Source organism: Danio aesculapii, chromosome 23 (genome assembly GCF_903798145.1).
Source record: "Danio aesculapii chromosome 23, fDanAes4.1, whole genome shotgun sequence".
NCBI lineage: Eukaryota > Metazoa > Chordata > Actinopteri > Cypriniformes > Danionidae > Danio > Danio aesculapii.
The window spans coordinates 40,522,862-40,543,773 of NC_079457.1; the positions used below are offsets into that span (position 1 = coordinate 40,522,862).

The 20,912-nt window shown below is 35.6% G+C and overlaps 1 protein-coding gene across 1 annotated transcript in view; it reads right to left on the reverse strand.

Moving 5' to 3' along the window:
• LOC130217247 (brefeldin A-inhibited guanine nucleotide-exchange protein 2-like) overlaps positions 1-20,912 on the reverse strand; it is a 62,940-nt gene that overhangs the window by 13,402 nt on the left and 28,626 nt on the right. The window contains 18 exon segments of the mRNA XM_056449317.1: positions 1,070-1,184; positions 1,403-1,460; positions 4,182-4,320; positions 4,546-4,681; positions 6,838-6,881; positions 6,884-6,966; positions 7,064-7,194; positions 7,267-7,341; positions 7,343-7,416; positions 7,419-7,427; positions 7,527-7,569; positions 7,571-7,700; positions 8,831-8,982; positions 11,736-11,905; positions 16,835-16,875; positions 16,956-17,052; positions 17,167-17,311; positions 20,845-20,912. The exon segment at positions 20,845-20,912 is cut by the window's right edge and continues 91 nt beyond it. Coding sequence (XP_056305292.1) covers positions 1,070-1,184; positions 1,403-1,460; positions 4,182-4,320; positions 4,546-4,681; positions 6,838-6,881; positions 6,884-6,966; positions 7,064-7,194; positions 7,267-7,341; positions 7,343-7,416; positions 7,419-7,427; positions 7,527-7,569; positions 7,571-7,700; positions 8,831-8,982; positions 11,736-11,905; positions 16,835-16,875; positions 16,956-17,052; positions 17,167-17,311; positions 20,845-20,912 — 1,710 coding nt within the window.

The window sequence follows — 20,912 nt, forward strand, 5'->3', positions numbered from 1 at the left end:
ATGAAATATAGGCTAAATTATAATTCTATTATAATTCTACCCAACAAAAGACACTGACAGATGTATTCAGAGTTGTATTTTGTAATAAACTTGCATTAAATACTAATTCAGCACTGTAACATGTCAAATGTGTCAGTGTACACGTGTCTGTTGCCTTATTAGAAAAGCACACAGAAATGTTCACAATTTACACATTCAATTATAAAAAAAGTTAAACAGGTCTTATGGCTCTTTGTGAGTGCGCTGAATAAATTGATAATAAATTTCTTTCTTATATATAGATTTTTGAACAGGCTGTGATACGATCTCTGTGCCTGCTGCCTGACGTTACTAATGTCATAATTGTCCCATTTTCAAAATAAGAGTCTCACAAAATGATCAATGTTGTAATCTCCTGTGGAGTGCATATTAATGATCCCATTAGCATCATCACACTATGGTTTTTGTTTCTTTTTGCCTGTTATTCACCAGGGTTTTACATTAGTGGGCTTTACACAAGAACGAGGAAACAATGGTCTTTGAGTCTCACGGTATGCTATTTCCCTATACTGAACTTTTATTATTCAGCTATGCCTAGATATATCCAGATTTACATTCTATAGCATCTTTAATGAATATAAATGATTAAAACCTGTTAGAATGCAATATATATTCTTTGAGAAATTGATCAAAACTTTCATTACCAAATTTTATATTACAATTTTTTTTTTAATCTTTTATGCTACATTTATTTGATTAAAATACAAAAAAAAACAGTAATAATAATAGGATTTAAAACAAATATCTTTTGTCTAATTTTATCTTTTAAAAATGTTATCAAAATGTTTATACTATAAATCAGAATTTTCAGCTCATCATTTTTCTGAAATCATTCTAACGCAATTGTGTTTCAAACATCTCTTAATATCAAAAAACCTTTTTCAATATTCTTACATAAACCAAATGTAAAAGGTACAGCCTATTCATTTGATCTTTTGTAACATCTTTTGTCTTCACTGTCACTTTCAGGGGAAAAAGCACCTACTGAACGTCTCTACATGATTGAAATCACCATAAAAGAAGTACATACTGGTGTGGGACTTTCCTTTCCATGTTTCATCGCTGGCGGTGGACATTTGACTGTGGCCTCTCTCTGACAGAGTTCTCTCAAAGCTGCTCTGTGACTGGGAATCCACCTCAACATCCTACAACACACAGACACACAGATGCATATGAAAATCAGAGCCTGATATGCAAATGCCTACTATAAATATCAAGCAAAGTCTGGTGTTTGTGAGTGTGCGCGCGCCAAGGTGAGAAACAACAACAACATATAACAGAATAAAACTTTGAGCTGCATGATGGTGGCTTTTTATTTGTGTGTGTGCATTTGCAATATTTATTTATGTTATTGCAATCTCACCATGTGTTTCCCTTCTCCCACCTCCTCTTCCTGTCCAGCTGGTCTCCATGTCAGCAAGCTGTTAAGAGCACAGACAGAAACAAACTGAGAGAGAATTTCACAAGCAGAGCTACAGGAGCTTAAAAAACAGTCTGTTCAAATGCGCCAGTTTCAATATCTCTAGGTCATGTCGTGGTAACAAATGTCAGAGTTTGGATACGTGCTGGCAAATCTGACAGGGAGACGATCTTTTATTTAACTAGAAATTATGAAAAATTATAATATGGCAAAACAGCTTGAAACTTGTAATTTTACATTTATTTTCGCTATTTGTTGATTCCTATTGAATTTAAAGGATTTGTTGCTTAGCAAGCGGAATTAAATACATGCTGATAATATTTATAAACATTCAGGGTAACATCTATAAAGCCTGACTGTATAATGCCTTATAAGGCATACATTTAAAGGTCCTGTGAAGTGCTTTGAAATGCATTTTCTATTCGATGTTTGACATAATCACAACAAAAATTAAATGACGAGAGGGTGGGACATGGATTAGCTCCTCCCCTTTAAAAATAGCCAGTCGCATTTTTGTTTTTATCACAGCTGAGCTCCATCGCATCAAATGAAAAGCACATGACAATCGTCTAAAAGAGGGCGGGACATGTCAGATACTAGAGAGCATTTGATTGGTCAAGATTTGAAAAGAAACTGCAGTATGGGCTAACATGAAAAAAATACGTTGATCCATTTAGGCGAAAGTGACAAACTGCAAGCCTTGGATGTTGACATCAGTTTAAATTTTCTAAACGTGAATGTTGCACTGCTTTGGAGGTGGACTGAAACTAACATCTAAAATGTTTTATTTGAATTTATTGGGACCTTTAATACATTTTAATGCATGCATAATCCCTTATAAACGACATAATAATATCATGTAAAAACAGTATATTTAAATGTATCCTTGCTTATTTTCAGGATATGAACAAAAATAAGTTGCACACACATTAAATGTAACAATTAGATGCACATACAATTGTTATAAAAATTGTAAAGATGGTGTTTGTTAAAATGGGATTGACCTTATGACTTCTACTTACATTTATATATATATATATATATATAAATATTACGCTAACTTTTAAATCCACAAGCCTTCCCTATATAGAAATTATATTTGTGGTTTGCATTTTAAATAGGTTTTCTGTACATATATATTATGTGTAATCACGAGGAACACATATTCACTATTAACTAGAATATTTGGATAAATAAACTCCTTATTAATAGTAATGTAGGTGTTATAGCAGATATGGGGTAGGAATAGCGCAGAATATGGCCATGCAGGAAAAGGCCTGTACACAGCCAATATGCAAATACGAACATTTTCTAAAGCTTTTTATATGTTTAAATGACAACTCTGTCCCTGTTACTTTAAATAGTAAATGAGCAGAAGATGTACAACATCATTCAGATCATGAAGAAATAGTTCACTCCCCAAAAATTCATTGAGACAAATCCTTAGACGAACATAGTCAGAGTTTAGACGAACACCGTTTTACATTTTATACTAACTCTTCCATACCATATAATGGTGTTGGCTTTTAAGCTTCCTCAAGTGCATAAATTGGTCGTAAACCTAACCCTTATGCCACCAAGGGGTTACACGTGTCTTAGAGGATTATTAATGTGTTTTTGTACTAAAAATATTTGACATTTTCAAATAATCAACTTTATGCATTTCAGTAGCTTCATTTAAAAAAAAAACAAAAAAAAAAACTATCCAACATGGAAGAGCCTGGATAAAATTTAAAACTATGCTGGAATGAATGGGGTATATGCACAGCTAGTGTTTCTTCCCATACTGATAAACTTCTGCTGAACAGTTGTTGTGTGTGAATGTGACTTTTTTCAATTTTATACGGTTCATTTTAAAGCATCGATGTTGTAATATATTTAAAACATAATCAGCTAAATAGACTGCTTATGCAGAAACTTCAATAAATATATTGGGGTAAAATAAATGTCCATAATTTAAAGACATGGCGCGATAAAATTTAATTTAAAGCAGTGCTCCCTGTACATTCCGAGACCCACTTTATATCGTATATATCAATCAGGCAGTGAAGATAGTTGATTTTTAAAGAAAACAGACCTTAAACGTGCCAATTTTTTAACGGCATACAGTTCGTCGGAAGCACTTGACCCAGGTTACTGCAAAATTAAAAGTACTTCCGCACATACCCTATAGCCTAGTGGTTAGTACATAGACATACATCACATCAAGGTTAAAAACCCCTAAAAAAAAAAATAATAATACATTTTTTTTACTACACAGACTGTGTTTGGATGTTGTTTGTAGGATGTAGGATCCTAGGATGTAGGATGGCTTGAGGGCGTGTAAACTATGGGGTGTTTTTCATTTCTGAGGGAACCATTCCTTTACGTACTGTAGATAAAATGTTGAATATTATTACTATTCTTATGATTATTCATGAGGCCCTATTTAATCTTGTTTATAAGGCTTTATGCATACTTTAAGAACAGCCCTTATAAGTCAATCTTAACACAGGCTTCATAGAGGATGTTCCCTGTTTTGTTTCGTTTTTCGCACCCTTTCAAAAACGCAGTTTTGACCCAGTGCAAATTGCAATCAGGTGCGCTTTATCATCCGCAAAATATGGTAGATATATTTTTTGCTATATAATAATTATTCTACTTAAACAGATTGACATCTCATCAAAACACATGATCCAGACAGAAAGTGTTTAAGTGTCATTGAAGCAGATGGTGGTCATACGCATGAGGGCTGGTGGTCTGGAAGATGTCCAGCATGCAGGAGCAGGTGACGTCCCACACCTCCGGACTGAACTTCTCCCCGTTCAGGATCACCAGGTTCTCCAGACAGTTCGTGCCCGAGCGTGCCAGCTGCTCATTATCTGAGGACAGAGGAGGAGCTCTTAAACACTTTCTCTGTTATACCACACCCTGCTGATTTAAACACTGCCACCCACTGGGCCAATATGTTTCCCCAAATGTGACACGTGTAGGCGTCGCGTTCGAAACGTCCATCTGGAATGAAGTAAGCAGCAAGTAGCAGTGCAGATCTTAAAATGCCTAAACTCTCCCTCACGATTCGAGCAAGAGATCAGCAAAAATCCCACCTTGTTTGACGCACCACTGCAGCTGCGCAAAAATGTCCGCCAGCAGCACTTCACTCAGAGGCTCGTAGAACTGCGTGAACACGTCGCAGATGGCGTAGAGAGCGTGGTTACATGTCGTCGTCATCCACTCCGTTTTCTATCAAAGAACAAAATATCTTTCAATAACTTATTTTTTAACACGCAAGTGAGATATTTACAAAATGTGCAACTAATTAGAGCAGATTAACGATTGACAAATTGCATAAAAAATAAGACACTTGTATTCATATAATATACAGTTAAAATCAAATATATTAGCCTTCCTGGGAATTTATTTATTTTTTTCATGTATTTCCCAAATGATGTTTAACAGAAAGGAAATTTTCACAGTGTTTATGATATTTTTTCTTCTGGAGAAAGTCTTATTAGTTCTATTTCAGCTAGAATGAAAGCAGTTTTACTTTTTTTTACAACCATTATAAGGTCAATATTATTAGCAACATTGATTGCAACCACTGTTATGCCGTGGTCACAAGAGTTTGAGCTTGCGAAATTCTGTTGTACGGCATTGTGAAAAGAGGCGGGATTAAACAAGATGATTAGACATTTAAAAAACTAGCAATGACTAGTTGACTTTTGATCGGTCTCACGCAGTCAAGTGATGACAAAAAATGATTTTGCAGGTCAGAGTTCACCAAGTTTGAATTACGCAAGGCAGCGAACTGCGAATGTTGTCGGACGAGCTTGCGTTTCCGGTCTGACGCATTCGCATGCATGTAAACGAAAGTATATGGGGCGAAAAGTCCAGTGTGACTGCGGCTGAATACTAGTATTTTGAAAAATATCTAGTAAAACATGATGTACTGTCATCATGGCAACGAAATTAATTATTATAAATTAATTATTAAAACTATTATGTTTAGAAATGTGTTGAATAAAATAATCTTTTTATTTAACAAATTGGAGAAAAGCATATACAGGGGGCTAATAATTCTGCACACATAGACATGTATATACCGAAATATTAACATATATAATAATAATTATTATTTCATACAAGGGCGTACTATCCGAACCGTGCACAGGCCCATTTCCTGATCGTTTGAGAAGTGTGAGTGCTCTGAAATCGGGATCAGGCGCGGTTCACTTGGCCGGCCCAGGCCCAGTTGGAAGAGGTGTGTCAGAGCGGGGTTCACTTGGATTCACTGTAGTGTGAGTGCAAAGTGCGCCTGAGCCCGAAACTGAAAGCAAGACGTGACTTTTAAGGGGACTGTTTCATATGTGTTTATTAATGATTCTTACTGTTCAATGAAGGCAAACAGTCGTCGATTATTAAAGACGCAAACCCTTCACTGCACGACAGCTGCACCTTTAGCAACCTTCTAATTCCTGCAGCACGAGGACTTTATGGTTGTTTATGAGCGTTAAAAGTGGCTGATCTGTTCGGCGAAATATTTGACAGCGTGTCACTGCATAACTAACGACTAAAACAATATAACTAAAGAAATGTTCACTGTTTTGAACGAAAGCGTTTACTGAACAGCGCATCATCGATGATGTAGCGTGCCCAGGCCTGAATGTATGTGAGTGCGGGCCATCGGGGGAGATGGAAGGGAGGACAAGCGGGCTTCAGCCCAGTTCAAGGCAACTGTTACATTGTGTGAGTACGCCCTAAATAAGCATTTTATACACACATACATATACATGGATGTATTTCTAATTAAATATAGACAGCACACGAAATTGTTAACACACGTTTTTATTTTGTATTAGTCACAGTTAATCAAATAACAGCACTATAACTAATAGAATAATATCCAATCCACTGCTAAATTGTCTGTGACTCCTCTTCTGAAACAGCATTTTTTTTAATGTAAACAAAAATAGATCGATCTAAAATTGATGTTTAAATGGCAAATATGATTGTGATTAACCAACAAACTAACAATTTAAGCCTTCTTTCCCACAAAAGTACACAATACCATACTTTTTCTTTTTTATGCTGACATTGGAGACTTGCCTTTAGTTCAGTGTTTCTCAACCACATTCCTGGAGGACTACCAACTCAGCACATTTTCCATGTATCCTTAACCAAACACACCTGATTCAGATCATCAGCTCATTAGCAGAGACTGAAAGACCTGTAATGGGCGTGACAGACAAAGGAGACATCCAAGACATGCAGTGTTGGTTGTCCTCAAGGAATGTGGTTTAGAAACACTGCTTTAGTTATTAAAAAAGCACAAGCATTTAGAATGAATAAATATAATCCGTCTGAAACTTCGCTAATGTCAGTCATGTCATGCCACTCACTTCAGTCTGCTGCTCGGGGAGCTTCATGTTGTCGAATATTCGGAGATGATGCGAAAGAGATCATGCCACCAGTGCTTCTCAAAGGTGTGTCCGTAACTCTTCATGATCTCAAACATGACAGTCAGTCCCCTGAAACACACAAACAGATGTTCGATCTCCAAACAGCCAATAAATTAAAAACCTTTGTACAGAAGTGACATCAGTATGAGTGATGATGGAGATTCACCTGGTCCGAACATCTAGTTTGCAGCGGTTGATGATGCAGGAAAGCTCAAACAGGATGGGGAACCAGCCTCGCACCCAAACCCTGTCACCAGGGGCCACGTTCATGTCGTCACTAGTATACTCCCTCAGGGCCTGGAAAGCAGAAGAGTGATTCAGATATAACATTATAGCTAACTATTATGAGTACCAAAGACTAACACTCACCTGCGGCCTTTCAGACACATATTTAGCACAGTGGCGAATTAGCCGAATGGCTTCCATACTGGTGTCAGGAAACGCAAGCGTTACACACAAACTCCGACAAACACTTCACTGCATCCTGGAAGGAGTCAATGGCAGCTGCAAAATGCTGCTAAATGTGTTCACTGTGAGAAGACAAAGAATGGACATCAGAATTTGTTTACTTGAATGATGGATCAGATAGTAAAAAAAAAAAAAGTAAAGTGAAATTGTGGGGTACTTACTAACTATGTGCCCTGTGGTCTGAAACGCAAGATCCACAATGTTTCTCATCATGATCTGATGCTGCTTGATGAAACACAGAGAAGATGTTTTTCCAGCCAGAGCGGATATTAGCAGCCTGAGAGTTGACCATCTGAGCCACACAACGTATCACCATGTCCCGGATAGTGGGTGACCTGAGAACACATGAGGAGTTTAGTGTAAATGCAAAAATATACTAGAAAAACACACTTCTTTATTCCTTCACACCCATCTTTCCATACTGTACGTCAAACAGAGGTTTTGCGAAATAATACTGTAGAGCTGCTTAGCTTAAACAGAAATCAGAGAGGGACATTCAATACCTTTTACGACTATTTTTAAGACTCTACATATATTTTTAAATCTAATTGCCACTTTATGTTTCAACCGGTACAGTAGATTTACTAAATACTAACTGTAAGAAACTAATCCTAAACTAAAACGCTATTCATCTACTGAATAACAATGCTGATCCAGCAGGGGGCACCTAAAACAGCATGAATAATGGCGTTTGCTTGGTTAGTGCAGTAAACGAAGCAGCGTAATGTCAAAGGTCGTAATAATATCCAGCTGCAGACCTGGGAAATTCAGTAGGTGGCGATAACGCTCTTAAGAAATTAGTTGTTGTTAAACATGAAAAAATAGAAGACTGATCCATCGTTAACCATATATGGTTCGCTCCTGCATCAATTGTGTGTCCTTAATACCTTGTAAATTAGCATTTAATAATTTTTAATACTTTAAATTTTTCTAAATTGGCTTATCAACTTAAAATACTTTTTAAGACCCCGTGGGACATGTTAAAGCCATCTATAGCATAATGTGTCGAATTTCTTGTTTAAACATCAACATCTCTACCAGAGCTTTCTTAACTGTTGATTTCTCACCACAGTCATTTTGGTTGTGTGCTAATTTTGTTAACAAGTAGAAATTGCCATTATTATTATTATTATTATTATTATTTTACAACCATACTGATATTTAGAGACCAAATTAAGGCTAAATTGTACAGCTTTGCATTTCAGCAAAGCAAGCCTAGGGGAAAAAAATAACAAGTGCAATAAAAATAACAGTGCAGCCTTATTCCATTTTGACACATTTTGGGGTAAACAACCACAAATGCCCTACTTATAATTCCCTCTGCATAATAACCTGTGGTGGCAGAAAGTATTTTATATGCTTCACTCTAAGTGTTGAAATTTAGCTCGTTTCCTGTAGTCTGCATCAGATTGCATCATTTTCTTTTCACTTCAATCAATCCCATTTCTAATTCCCCTCTCCTCACCTGTTCTTCTTCACGATGTGCTCGAATGGCCTTAGAAAGTCCTTTTGGAAGCGGAAATTGGCCAGTTCACCTTTCTCTAAAAACTTCATGGAAAGTTGTCTCAGGGAGTCCACGGCAAAGATGGCTACATCCTCATTTGGGTTACAACCAACCTGCCGAAACAGAAAGAAAACACAATCAGCAGTTGTGTACTGATTAATCAAATCTAATTTGAACCCCTTTTGTATTAACACATTGGTTCATGACAAAAATGTCTGTATTAATATATATATTTTATTCTATATATCTATAGATTTATATCTATTTTAAAAATATAATTTTACCTACTCTTTCTTTTATTTTACTTTTGGCTTACTTTCGGCTTTCGCCACAGTGGAATGAACCTCCAACTTATCCAGCACATGTTTTACACAGCAGATGCCCTTCTCAACGGAAGCATCCGGAGAACACATGCGAACACGGTGAGAACATGCAAACTCCACACAGAAATGCCAACTGACCCAGCCGAGGCTCGAACCAGCAACCTTCTTGTTGTGAGGCTATCGTTTTACCTTCTGCGCCACCATGACACCCCAATAATTTTTTTGTGACAGTCTTTATTAGTATTAGCTCTAATGATATCCACCAAAATTTTACCTTTACATTTTAGCTTTTTCAGGCTCCACTTTATATCAAGTGGCCACTAATATGTACTTACACTGAAATAAATCATTCGTTACAATGTATTTGTTGTTTAAGTACACATATTTACATTGTACTTATGATTGATTAAATACCTTAGCGTAATTATATATGCACTTAAATTCTATACATTTAAAACTGACCATTGCTTACACCTTAAGGTACCATTAAACCTACCTATACCACCAAACCTGTCCCTTATCCTACCCGCATCTAACCAGAAGTTTTCTTTGATACATTACGAACACTGTAAGAACCCTGTATTAATATTTGACGTACATGTAAGTACATAGTAGTTAAGGTCACTTAATATAAAATAGAACCTTTTTTATTAAAATAAGTAATCTATTTTTTTTCCATAAAGGATAAACAGATTTTATTATTATTATATTTTTAAATAAGTCAACAATTAGAAACCAATATTATTTAAATGCATTATAATTTTTGTGCCCTCAAATTTTCTCAGAATATACAAAACCTCTGATATCCATACCAACACATCTACATTATTAAATAATTTTTTATTCATTTGGCCTGCAGTGCACAAAAGCAGAAAACAGGGAAAAACTAGCATTTGTTCCACAGACCAAACCAGAAAAGTGGCAACTGTTTTGTTTAATTAACTACAATATTATTACAACTATAGAATTATCATAGTACAATATAAAATTACATTAATATTTTTATAAAAACATGGAAAGCCTTGGAAATCCGGAATGTTACCCGAGGATGGAGAGGTGTCGCGCACGAAAGTGGAGAGCAGGGGGGGTTGTCGCGGATGAAAGTGAAAAGGGTTGGGGAGTCGCGGAAGAAAGTAAACAGAGGACGGGGAAGGAGGGCAGTTGAGGAGGGGGATCGGTAAAATCAGGGGGATCGGGGGATCAGATTTGCCGGATCCGGCATGCTCCGGTACAAATTAAGTCCTGACTATTTGCATATATTAACGAGTCATGGCCGATCGGAGCTCAGACAAACCATGCCATTGTCTTGATGTACAGCCACAAAGCCAAGAAGAACAAAATCTCCTGTTTTTGTTTTACGAGGCCGTCTTAAAGTGAGAGTGGATTCACTTTCTCCAGGGAGCTTGCAATCGCTCATGTGAAATAACAAATATATCTTGAGCTGATGATAATAATGTGCGCGTGATCATTGAAGTGCTTTTGACATCTGATCCTTTCAGAAACTGTGAAGTGTTGAAAAAACAAAGGAAAAGCCTGAAAAAACGAAGAAGCGAATGATTCTTTCACCAACCTAAAACATGAACAAACTGCCATGTTTAACTATTATCATCACCTTTTGGACTATTATGAACTCGGAATGACGGAATTACTTTTTAACAGAGGTTACATGTGCTGCTGAAGATTAAAGATACAGTAGAGAGGTTTGCACTGACTGGGCTATATGTTCCGTGTTGTATTTGAACCCAAATAAGGACAAAATGTATGCTGTGTGTAGTTTTTCTGTAAATGGTAACACATCGGAGACTGTAAGGGTCTGTATGTGTTCATATATGTTGCATTTATTTATTTATTTTATATAATTGCAGATGTTACAGTAGGCTATTCCGCACTGTCATTGATCTGCAGTTGTAATCAAATCATCTTCATACAAAGGTTAGTAATGAACATTTATACACAAGTTTTATGTGTATAAAGCATCTGTTTTGTGAGAAGTGCTTCTCATATGATATATGAACGACCCATACAGTTTTACTTTGACATTTCCTCAAGCGAGAATGGCGTCGACTTAATTTTTTTGGCGTACACCACACCCATCAAATTTACCCTTAAGGATTTGGAAATGCAAGCCTGATAAAGGTGACCCGTACCGAGCCATACTGTACCATACTGTACCAGTCAGTGAAAATGGGCCATTACTGTTTAAATGGCACTGGGATTTAAAAAAAAAAGCAGTTAAATGGGTTTCGATGAGGTCCTGAAGGGATCTATTTTTTGCACCTAGTGTGAAATTAGGACAAATGTGAGCTGTTTACATAAACACAGACAAAATGAGCACAAAAAGTCCTATGAAAACGGCTTAAACAGCCATAAGGATGCAACAGCGGTTAAGGTGCAGTCATTTTCATGTGAAATTCACAGGTAAAAGCCCATTGTCTGTTGTCAAGAGTGTAGCAATCGTACTAACATTGTGAAATCGACATTTTGAAATCTTTATGTGGAATTTCCAGATTGTGTGACTATTCAAATGCCAAAAGGCCACAGACCTTGTTGAAATGATCTCCAATGACCTGCCAAATGCGTGACCACTGCAGCCGGATGCGGTTCATGTTGTAGTACGAGATCTCCACAATCTTCTGCAGACTGAACATGCGAGGCTGATGAGCCGAGGCCAGTTCGTCCATGGACACGGCACACAGCCATCGCACAAAGTCCACTGCAAACCAAAGCAGCGGTCACAGTTAACACAAACCTCTCATATTTGACCATCAAACACATTATTTACAAGCTCACCTTCTAGTGGCAGAACACATTGGGTTTAACAGAGTATCTGTTAGCAGGAAGTTTGAAAGTGAATCCAAGTGTGTGTGAGTGAGTCAGTCCTGAGGGACATTATGTGTGGCAGTCTCCTGATTGTCAGACAGCATAATAAACTGACTGCATAAACAACATCCACCCAAACAGATCATTTTCAGACAGTCATACACCTACAAGCGAGACATGTTGTAATTACTGCAACTACTCTCTTAAAAATAGTTCATGATGCTGTTAACATGGTTTGAGCTGAGATATCTTACATGACTTCTTAACCAAATAGACCTATTGTGTTTTATGAAAGAGAATCTCTGTCACTGAATCGAGTGTGTACGTATTATACGGATGAAGTAAACACAGTCAAAGGGATAGTTCACCCAAAAAGACGTTTGTTCATCATTTATTCACACTCAAATGGTTCTAAACTTTCCTCTGTTGAACACAAAAGAAGATATTCTGAAGAATGTTGGGGAAAAAGGAGGCCGGTCATCCATTGTAGAAACAAAAACATACTATGGAAGTCAATGGCTGTTTTCCACCCCAACCTTCTTTAGGATATTTTCTTTCATGTTTAATGGACGAAAGAAACTCAAACAGGTTTGAAACAAGTGGAGGATGAGTAAATCATGGCAAATGTTCATTTTGGGTGAACTATGCCTTTAAATGTGGCTTTTATATAATCAGTGGCTCTAACAGTGGCTTTTTGGTTGCAGACTCAATACAAGATGCAACATAAGCACTAACGAATGAGGAATATACAAACAGAACATGTGACGTACATTATCGTGTTTAAAATAGATAATCGGAGAAAACATTTAATTGGAATGGTGCACTGCTGTCTGTAGTCAATTCTTGACCTTAGAAAAACACATGATGGTTGCCCAAAATCCCTTAGTGCCACCGATTTGTATTTGTGCAATTTATTGACATGAGGAATTGAACCGTCCTGCGTGATATTGGTTTTAAATTATTTTTGTACGGAATTTCTGCCCAGAGATGTTTAATAGGATTTAGGTCTGAGCTCTGGCTGGGCCACTTAAGGACATTCACCGAGTTGTTGTGAAGCCACTCCATTGATATTTTGACAGTGTACTTTGGGTCCTGCGTGATATTGGTTTTAAATATTTTTTTGTACGGAACTTCTTGGTAAAGACTTGTAGGTTAATTTGCGGTTTTCTGATATAACTGTTTGTTTTTAAAAGTATGATTTAGTCAGCACCAATAGCCTAATGGTTAGTGCGTCGACACACAGAACCCAGGGGCTCGCGGTGACCTGAGTTCGATTTCCGGCTTGAGGTACTTTGCCGATCCTGCCCCTATATCTTTGCTCCCCATACTTTCCAGTCTGTAAATCTCCACTGTTCTAACAATAAAGGTAAAACCCACTAAAAAATAATAATTAAAAAAACAATGATTTATTATTGTTATCATCATCATCTCAGTCAAAAGGACAAATTAAATAGAAATAGCATGTTAAAGTTAAAAGCTACTCAATGCCAAAACTGCTTAATGTTAATATTTTCTGTACGTATGCTGTAAAAGGCTACACTGTAAAACCTAATAAGTTAAGGTAAAACTGATTGCGACAAACCATTTAAGTTCAAAAACTAATCCTAATGAGTACTGTGAACTTAATCCATTTGAGTAAACGAAGCAATCTGAGCACAGTAAAACCCAATAAATGGAGAACTCCAACTGAGAACTGCAAAACTCAATAAGTTAAGTCAACTCAAATCGTTTGAGGAAACTGATTGCTACAAATCATTTGAGTTAAAAAAAAATTTGTAACGAGTACTGTGAACTTAATCCATTTAAGTTAAAGTAATGAGGTGTTTAATTAACTCATTACCTTCAACACTGAGTTTAAAACTCTTTTCAAATGAGCAGAATTAACTCTCCGTCAATTTTAAGTTAACTACACTCATTTCATTTGATAAAGTTGACTGTTGGGTTTTACAGTGTAGTATTAAAAATGTTGTATTTTTGTCTCTCCTTTACAAACACATTTCCTCAGATACAGAGAAATCGAGGAGGAAAACACAAATTTCACATTTCATGATGACTTGTAACCTTTCAGAAAGTATACTAGAGCTTAAAACAAATCACTATGATACGTCTTGTTCTTTTAATCAAATGGATAGAATGAATGAAACCTCACCTAAGCTGTTGTGAAGAAGATTACATGGTGACTAAAAACATTCAACTTGAGCAATTTTCCATTGCTCAGGGTGTTAAATATACGTAAGGAATGCAGTCGATCTTGTTCATTTCTCTGTAAATACCACCAAAACCAAGAACCTACCTACTCATTTCTAAAGAAGCAGAAGTAAAAAGTATTAGTTTCCACGTAATCAGCCTACACATATATGATTTCATGTGAATTGACAAGTAACAGTAATGACAGTAGCTCTGTTATTTTTAAAACAAATAAGGTTACTCCAGATGTTATCGCACCTAAAAACTCCAAACTGCTTCTCTAAAAACATTTATCAATTCTTGACAGCTAGAAACGGAACTGCGCTATAAATCAAACCCCAAGCATTTACTCACTCCTCTGCAGCACTTTGGGAACATTAACATCCTCTTTGTGTTTTTATATGATATACAGTTCATCATTGATTTGTTTAAGTTTAAATGTTCCCACAAACTTAAGGTTTTTTTGTGCTGGACAACAGTTTCAGCTGGAGATCAGCTTATTTACATGCCATTTAAAGAGCGAAAGCGCAGGACACTTTGGGATTCGGGTGTGTATTTAAACAGACAAATACGCTTAATAATATGTAAAAATGTCCATCCTGCGTGTTTCTTTTAAACAACAAATTTTCTCTTAAATGAGCACAAACAGCTACTAAAGTAATCAAATGCTTTGATTATAGATCTGTGCATTCTTAAAGTGACACCTCTGTTATCAAACAAAACACAATGAGAGATTCATTTGCTGCTCTTCACTTGTTTGATAATAGAGGCGTCACTTTAAATGGAGTGTACAGAAACTGATCTGGGATCAGTTTATCATATGGAGGGCATCCATCAGTCAGCGCTTATACATGCATTCGCTGATTCAGGTTGCATATGAAGGGCGATGGTCAATGCACAGCTTTAATAGAAAAAGAAAGTGAATGCAGACATTTTTATTTTAATTTCAACATGCTTTCAAGATTAAAAATATATGAGAAATACAGTGAAATACTTGATGATAGCTGGATAGAATGGTAAAATACGGGAGAATCCCGGCAAAAACGGGTTATGGGTTGACATGTATGAAGTGAACAGGAAGTGTTTGTGGAAGTACAATTTTGTGAGGGAATGCAAAACATCTTTGCGAGCAGTGTTGTGTAAGTTACTTTTAAAAAGTAATAGATTACAAATGACTGATTACTACTGGAAAATTGTAATCTGAATATATTACTAATTACTTAACGTAAAAAGTAATCAGATTACTAATTACTTTACTATGAAGGTACTTTTAAAACATATAAAAATTTACCCATAAAAACACTAAATATACTGCAGCTCTTTCTGTAAGTTAATATTCACTGAAAAACATTAGAATGGGTTGATCACAACAGCTTGGCATATTCAAAAGAGCTAAAGAGATAGCTCACCCAAAACTTAAAATTCTCTCATTACTTGTTCCAAATCCGTTTGTCTTTTTTTTTTAAAACACAAATGAAGGACATGAAGAAACCTGGATACCTGTGACCACCGACATCCATAGTATGAAAAAGCACTGCAGTGTTCTGTGTTTGTGTGAGGTAACTAGTCTACTGATATGTGTATATTCCTTAGTATAAAGTATGTACTGACTATAAGCTGACTGGTCAGTTCGTGCACCTGGGAAATGCAAGCGCGTGCAATATGCGATATGTGAACGGCCCCATAAGCAGCTACACCTCTCTTCATATTCAGAAGATACTTTCACTTCCGATCCTACACAAAAATCCAATTTAGCCTCTTAAGGTTCTCCTTGGTGACGGGTATTGTCTTAGAAGGCTTTCTGTTTAAATGCTTGAACAAGTTGCTGGTCGAGTTAAAAGCAGCTGAAAGTTCTTCAGATTGGACATAAGACTGAATTTCACAACAATATTTTAGTTTGTACGATTAATGAAATTAATGTCTGTATTTCCGCTTGAAGAAGCAACCGTTCTCGACAGCAGCTCTTTCAGCTGGCGTTCTCAGCAAATTTAAAAGCGCATGATTATTAACTGACGCTGCAGCAGAAAACGTGAAAGAAGCATTTGTTTCTTCTAAATATTTGTAATGCAAGTAACGCAATTACATTGACTTTAGTAACTGTAATCAAATTACTTACATGTAAAATGTAATTCGTTACATTCCTGCGTTCCTCAAAAATGTAATTAGATTATAGTAACACGTTACTGTGGAACGCGTTAAATTTAACTGTTTGTGCGATAACACAAAAACTTTCAAAATATACATTTTCCTAACACTCTTTTTTTTTTTCTTCCACCCATTTTTCCCCCACCATCATGTCCTTTCCGGATCTCTGTACTATTATTTTCTTTGTATTATCATGCATATTTTTTATTGTTGTTGTGTTTCTTGGTAGTTATTGAAAAATGTAAAACCAATAAAAAAAAATAAATTAAAAAAAAGTGTAAATGTTTTTCAGTTTTGTGTAAACTGGTTATTCTATACCTAATTAAATAAATGACCATGTTAACTGGACAGCTCCATTCACAACATCAGCACTTTCACAGCACTTTTGATCAAATAAAATGTCAAATTTGTAAATCATATAAAAAGTTACAACTTTTTAAAAACATAAATATAATCTCAAATTAAAAATAACCAAAACTAAAACCCTTACCGATTGCATTTCCGTCAAGCCTGGTGGATCCAGTGAAGATTCTGTAACCCAAAACAGAGACAGAAGGTCAGACAGGAGAGTGTAAGCTGTGTGTGTGTATTGTCGGGTGTTTTCAATGCACCTGTCAACAGCCACCACAACACTCTGAGAGCTGGTCTCCCCTACTGACTCCTGGATATGAGCCATCTGACGCTTGTCTGGACCTCCAACCAGAGTACCTGCAGGACAGCAATAATATAGTTTTGTGCCATGAGGAACACTCAAAACAATAAACAGACTGAGCACCCGGGCCCCAGCCGCAGGCTATTTACTGCAGTCGAACAATAGCTGACCTAAGCCGAGGGGCATGAATTCCTCTCCGCCTGATGGGAAGCCCTTTATACCGCCTCCCTGGTCCCGGACCACACCGGAGATACGCATCTTCACCCCTGTTCCAATCAACTGAGCCAGCTCCAGCTGACTGATACACCGCAAAATCTAAACAGAGCAAAGAAGTGCAGGCAGATGAGTGCTGACCTGGAGAAGAATACACGGGTCAGTGGCTGCCAGAGGAGATTATTAGAGACTTGAGGGGTTAACAAATAAGTGGCCTACCTCTTGGAGGGACTATAAAGTTGCAGTTAGACTATAAGTTTGGTTCCATGTACTTCTAATTTTTTTTTTACATATTATGCGTGTATGTGTAATATAATTATTAGCCCTCCTGTTAAATTAATTCTTGTATATTTTTGGAGAGAAGATTAATCTAAGAAGATTTATTATTCAGCACATTTCTAAATATAATAGTTTTAATAACTCATTTCTAATAACTAATTTATTTTATCTTTGCCATGATGACAGTAAATAATATTTGACTAGATATTTTTCAAGATAATAGTATTCAGCTTGACTTCAACTGTGTGTCTTGCCATTTGCAGTTGTAGGAATGAAAATTATCATATGCATTTGTTTTCATATTGCAAAACATGTCTTTTTCACCAAGAAGGTTCACACAGATTCCAAAGGCAGATATTGATGAGATCAGGGACTAGTGTATGGACTTTGGGGATTTTACGATGTGGCCACATCTTGATTGATCAATTTGTATGTCTCAGAATTTGGGCTTTGGTCACATGGTCAAGAAAGTTACAAAATAAGTGGTAAACATTGCTCTGGTCTCTTTTCGTGCTCTGACCTTCTCCCACTCAATTAAATTCAATAATTGCTTTATTGGCTTGACAAATGTTTTGCCAAAGCATTTATAAAAGTTGTATTAAAAAAAGAACACATGTATAATAATTAAAAAAACTGTAAACACTGTAAATAGTGGTAGTAGTAGTAAAAATAAATAAATAATAATAATAATAATAATAATAAATATTTAAAACACAATATAATATTTAAATAAAAATATTAATCAATATATTATATATTATTCGATATATCATATATTTTTCAATATATCATATTATCCATATATATCAATAAAAATAATAGATCAGAATAAACTGTACATTTAACAATCAACATCCCACTCTCCCTCTCTCCCCCATCTCTCCCTCTCTCAGGTAACGTTATTTTACATTTAAGTTGGATACAATTAATATCATATGTTTATATAATTCCATGTTTTATCATTTTATACAGTTATTTTGTAACTAATTCAGTTGTAACCATAGGAAAATATTATCATTAAATTATTTAATTCATTAAGTATTTTGTAAATTACTTTTGATTTAACATCAAGACTTAATCGCTTCATATTGCAATACAAAACAATGACAGAATAGCAACACTCTCCAACATTTTTAGCTATTTTAACCGCTCTTATTTCCGTTGTTTGGTATAAGATTGGAGAAGGATGGTTTGACTAGAAATGTACAGTTTTTCACTACCATACTGATCATTTTTTTTGTAGTTAAAAACCCATTCTTACACAGGTTTGGTAAACTCTAACCTGTGAATGTGTATAAAGATTGCTTCATCACACCATGAAAGATAGAAAGCTTTAAATCTGCATCATTTCAATGAATTCATAATAAAAATATATCAAATTTAATATGATGATATGTTAATTTTTTTTTTTTTTGGCCTTCATTAGATAGGACAGTATTGAGACAGGAAGTGAAGAGAGAGAGAGAGAGAGAGAGAGAGAGAGAGAGAGGGTAGGATAGGGAAATGTCCTCGAGCCGGGATTTGAACTCGGGACACCCTGACGTGCTACTGCACCATATGTCAGCGCGCTAACCACTAGGCTATTGCGCCGACATGATATGTTAATTTAATGATTACCTAAATCATTATTTTAATAAGTACAGGTTAACATAAGTATGTTGTTTTGTATTTGAATGAATTTATCTGTTACACTAAATCACAACGAAACATTATTTAACACATATTTTAACATTTGTTTAGTATGAAATTTATTGTAAACATTAAATCAGAGATTTCTTGCATTTAATTTGCTTTGTGTGTGTGTATAATAAAGTTTTTTTAATTCAATGTGTTATGAACAACAAAATGGGACTTTTCTGCATTTATTAGGCGTTTAACGCATATATAAATTCATTTTTATATAATTGTCTTAAACATTTAAACAAAAACATGCACACATTGTATAATATAAAATAACATGCATTATTCTATATAAATATAGAAACCATATAAATGTATAAACTATATTAATATACAAGCTTAAAACCAGAAAGTGTACAAGTCTTGAGTGGAAAAATTGCAATGAACTTTGAACTAAAAAAACAAACAAAAAACAAATAGGTTGTTGTCAATCACGTGGTTCTGATGATGCGCGAAATTCAGATGGAGGGTAGAAAGTCAAAAACTGAATGGGAGACAGAGGAAAGTCTGTAGTTTTTCAATTTATTTCATATTTCAAAGTAGATATAAACAGAATATAACCACATATGTTGGGCATGATCCTTATATCATGAAGAGGGCTGAGTTTTCTACTGAACTAAAATATATTTCCCTGTCAATTGCTTTACATGAAAAATACTATAGTAAATACTAGTGTTTGGAAGCATACTATAGATAATTACTTGAATTAAACTGTCATAGTAATTATTGTTGCTGTGGTACAACACAACTGTAGTAATAAACAAATTATTCAATAGGCTTCAGTTTTCTACACTATAATCACAATGCACCACAGTTTACACTAACATTACAGTATTTATTACAGTTTATTATTAAGAAAGAGTTGTACACATTATGCACTTCACTATGTGGTTCAAAAACATGTTTATTATAAATGACTATAGTTTTTTTCTCCACGCAGATATCTTCCAGACATCACAAAATAACAGACGAAAGGATACAAAAGCGTGGACGCATAGTCTATATTAATATTTATTTATTTTTGTAAGGGGGAAAGTGCTTCACAATAGTAACCGTCTAGTTTGTCGCAAGGGTTGCATTTCTTTTTTGTTCCATCGATGAACTTATCATCAACAAACATTCACCGCTGCTGTGCATATATAGTAGACGTTAACGTCACGATTGTTTATTCCACCAAAATGCCAGTGAAGACATGGATCATTGCAGCGATTACATGGCAGGGTGCGTTATTTATGTTCTCCTGAATTTTGTATAAGTGTGGTGGTGTTTGTATCTGATTTTTATATAACATATTAACATACTTATACATATAGCTAGGCCTGTATATAATCTTTATTGATAAAAAAAGCTTGTGCACATGGATGTATTGAATAAATGTTTATTACACACCGCCTTTTCGTCCGCTTTTCACCCAGTTTCTTAAACATTTCCACCTTTACGAGCAAAAACTTTTGAAAGACTATAAAAACTGTTTGGCATTTCTTATTTTGGCAGATTTAAACAATTATAAACAACTCAAATCAGAAACATTTTGATGTTCTGATAGCGATTCCTATGTAGAAGAACCACTTCCTCCTCTCCATCTGAATATCGCGCATCATCAATGACGTCATTTGAAAACAACCTATTCAAACAAAACACTGACACCCAGTACTCTCCCATGCTCTGATGCCCACCTCATGCCAGGAGTTTCCCAGGTAGTTTCCGTCAGTGTGGGCGACCATTATAAGAGTTTTTATGGTGT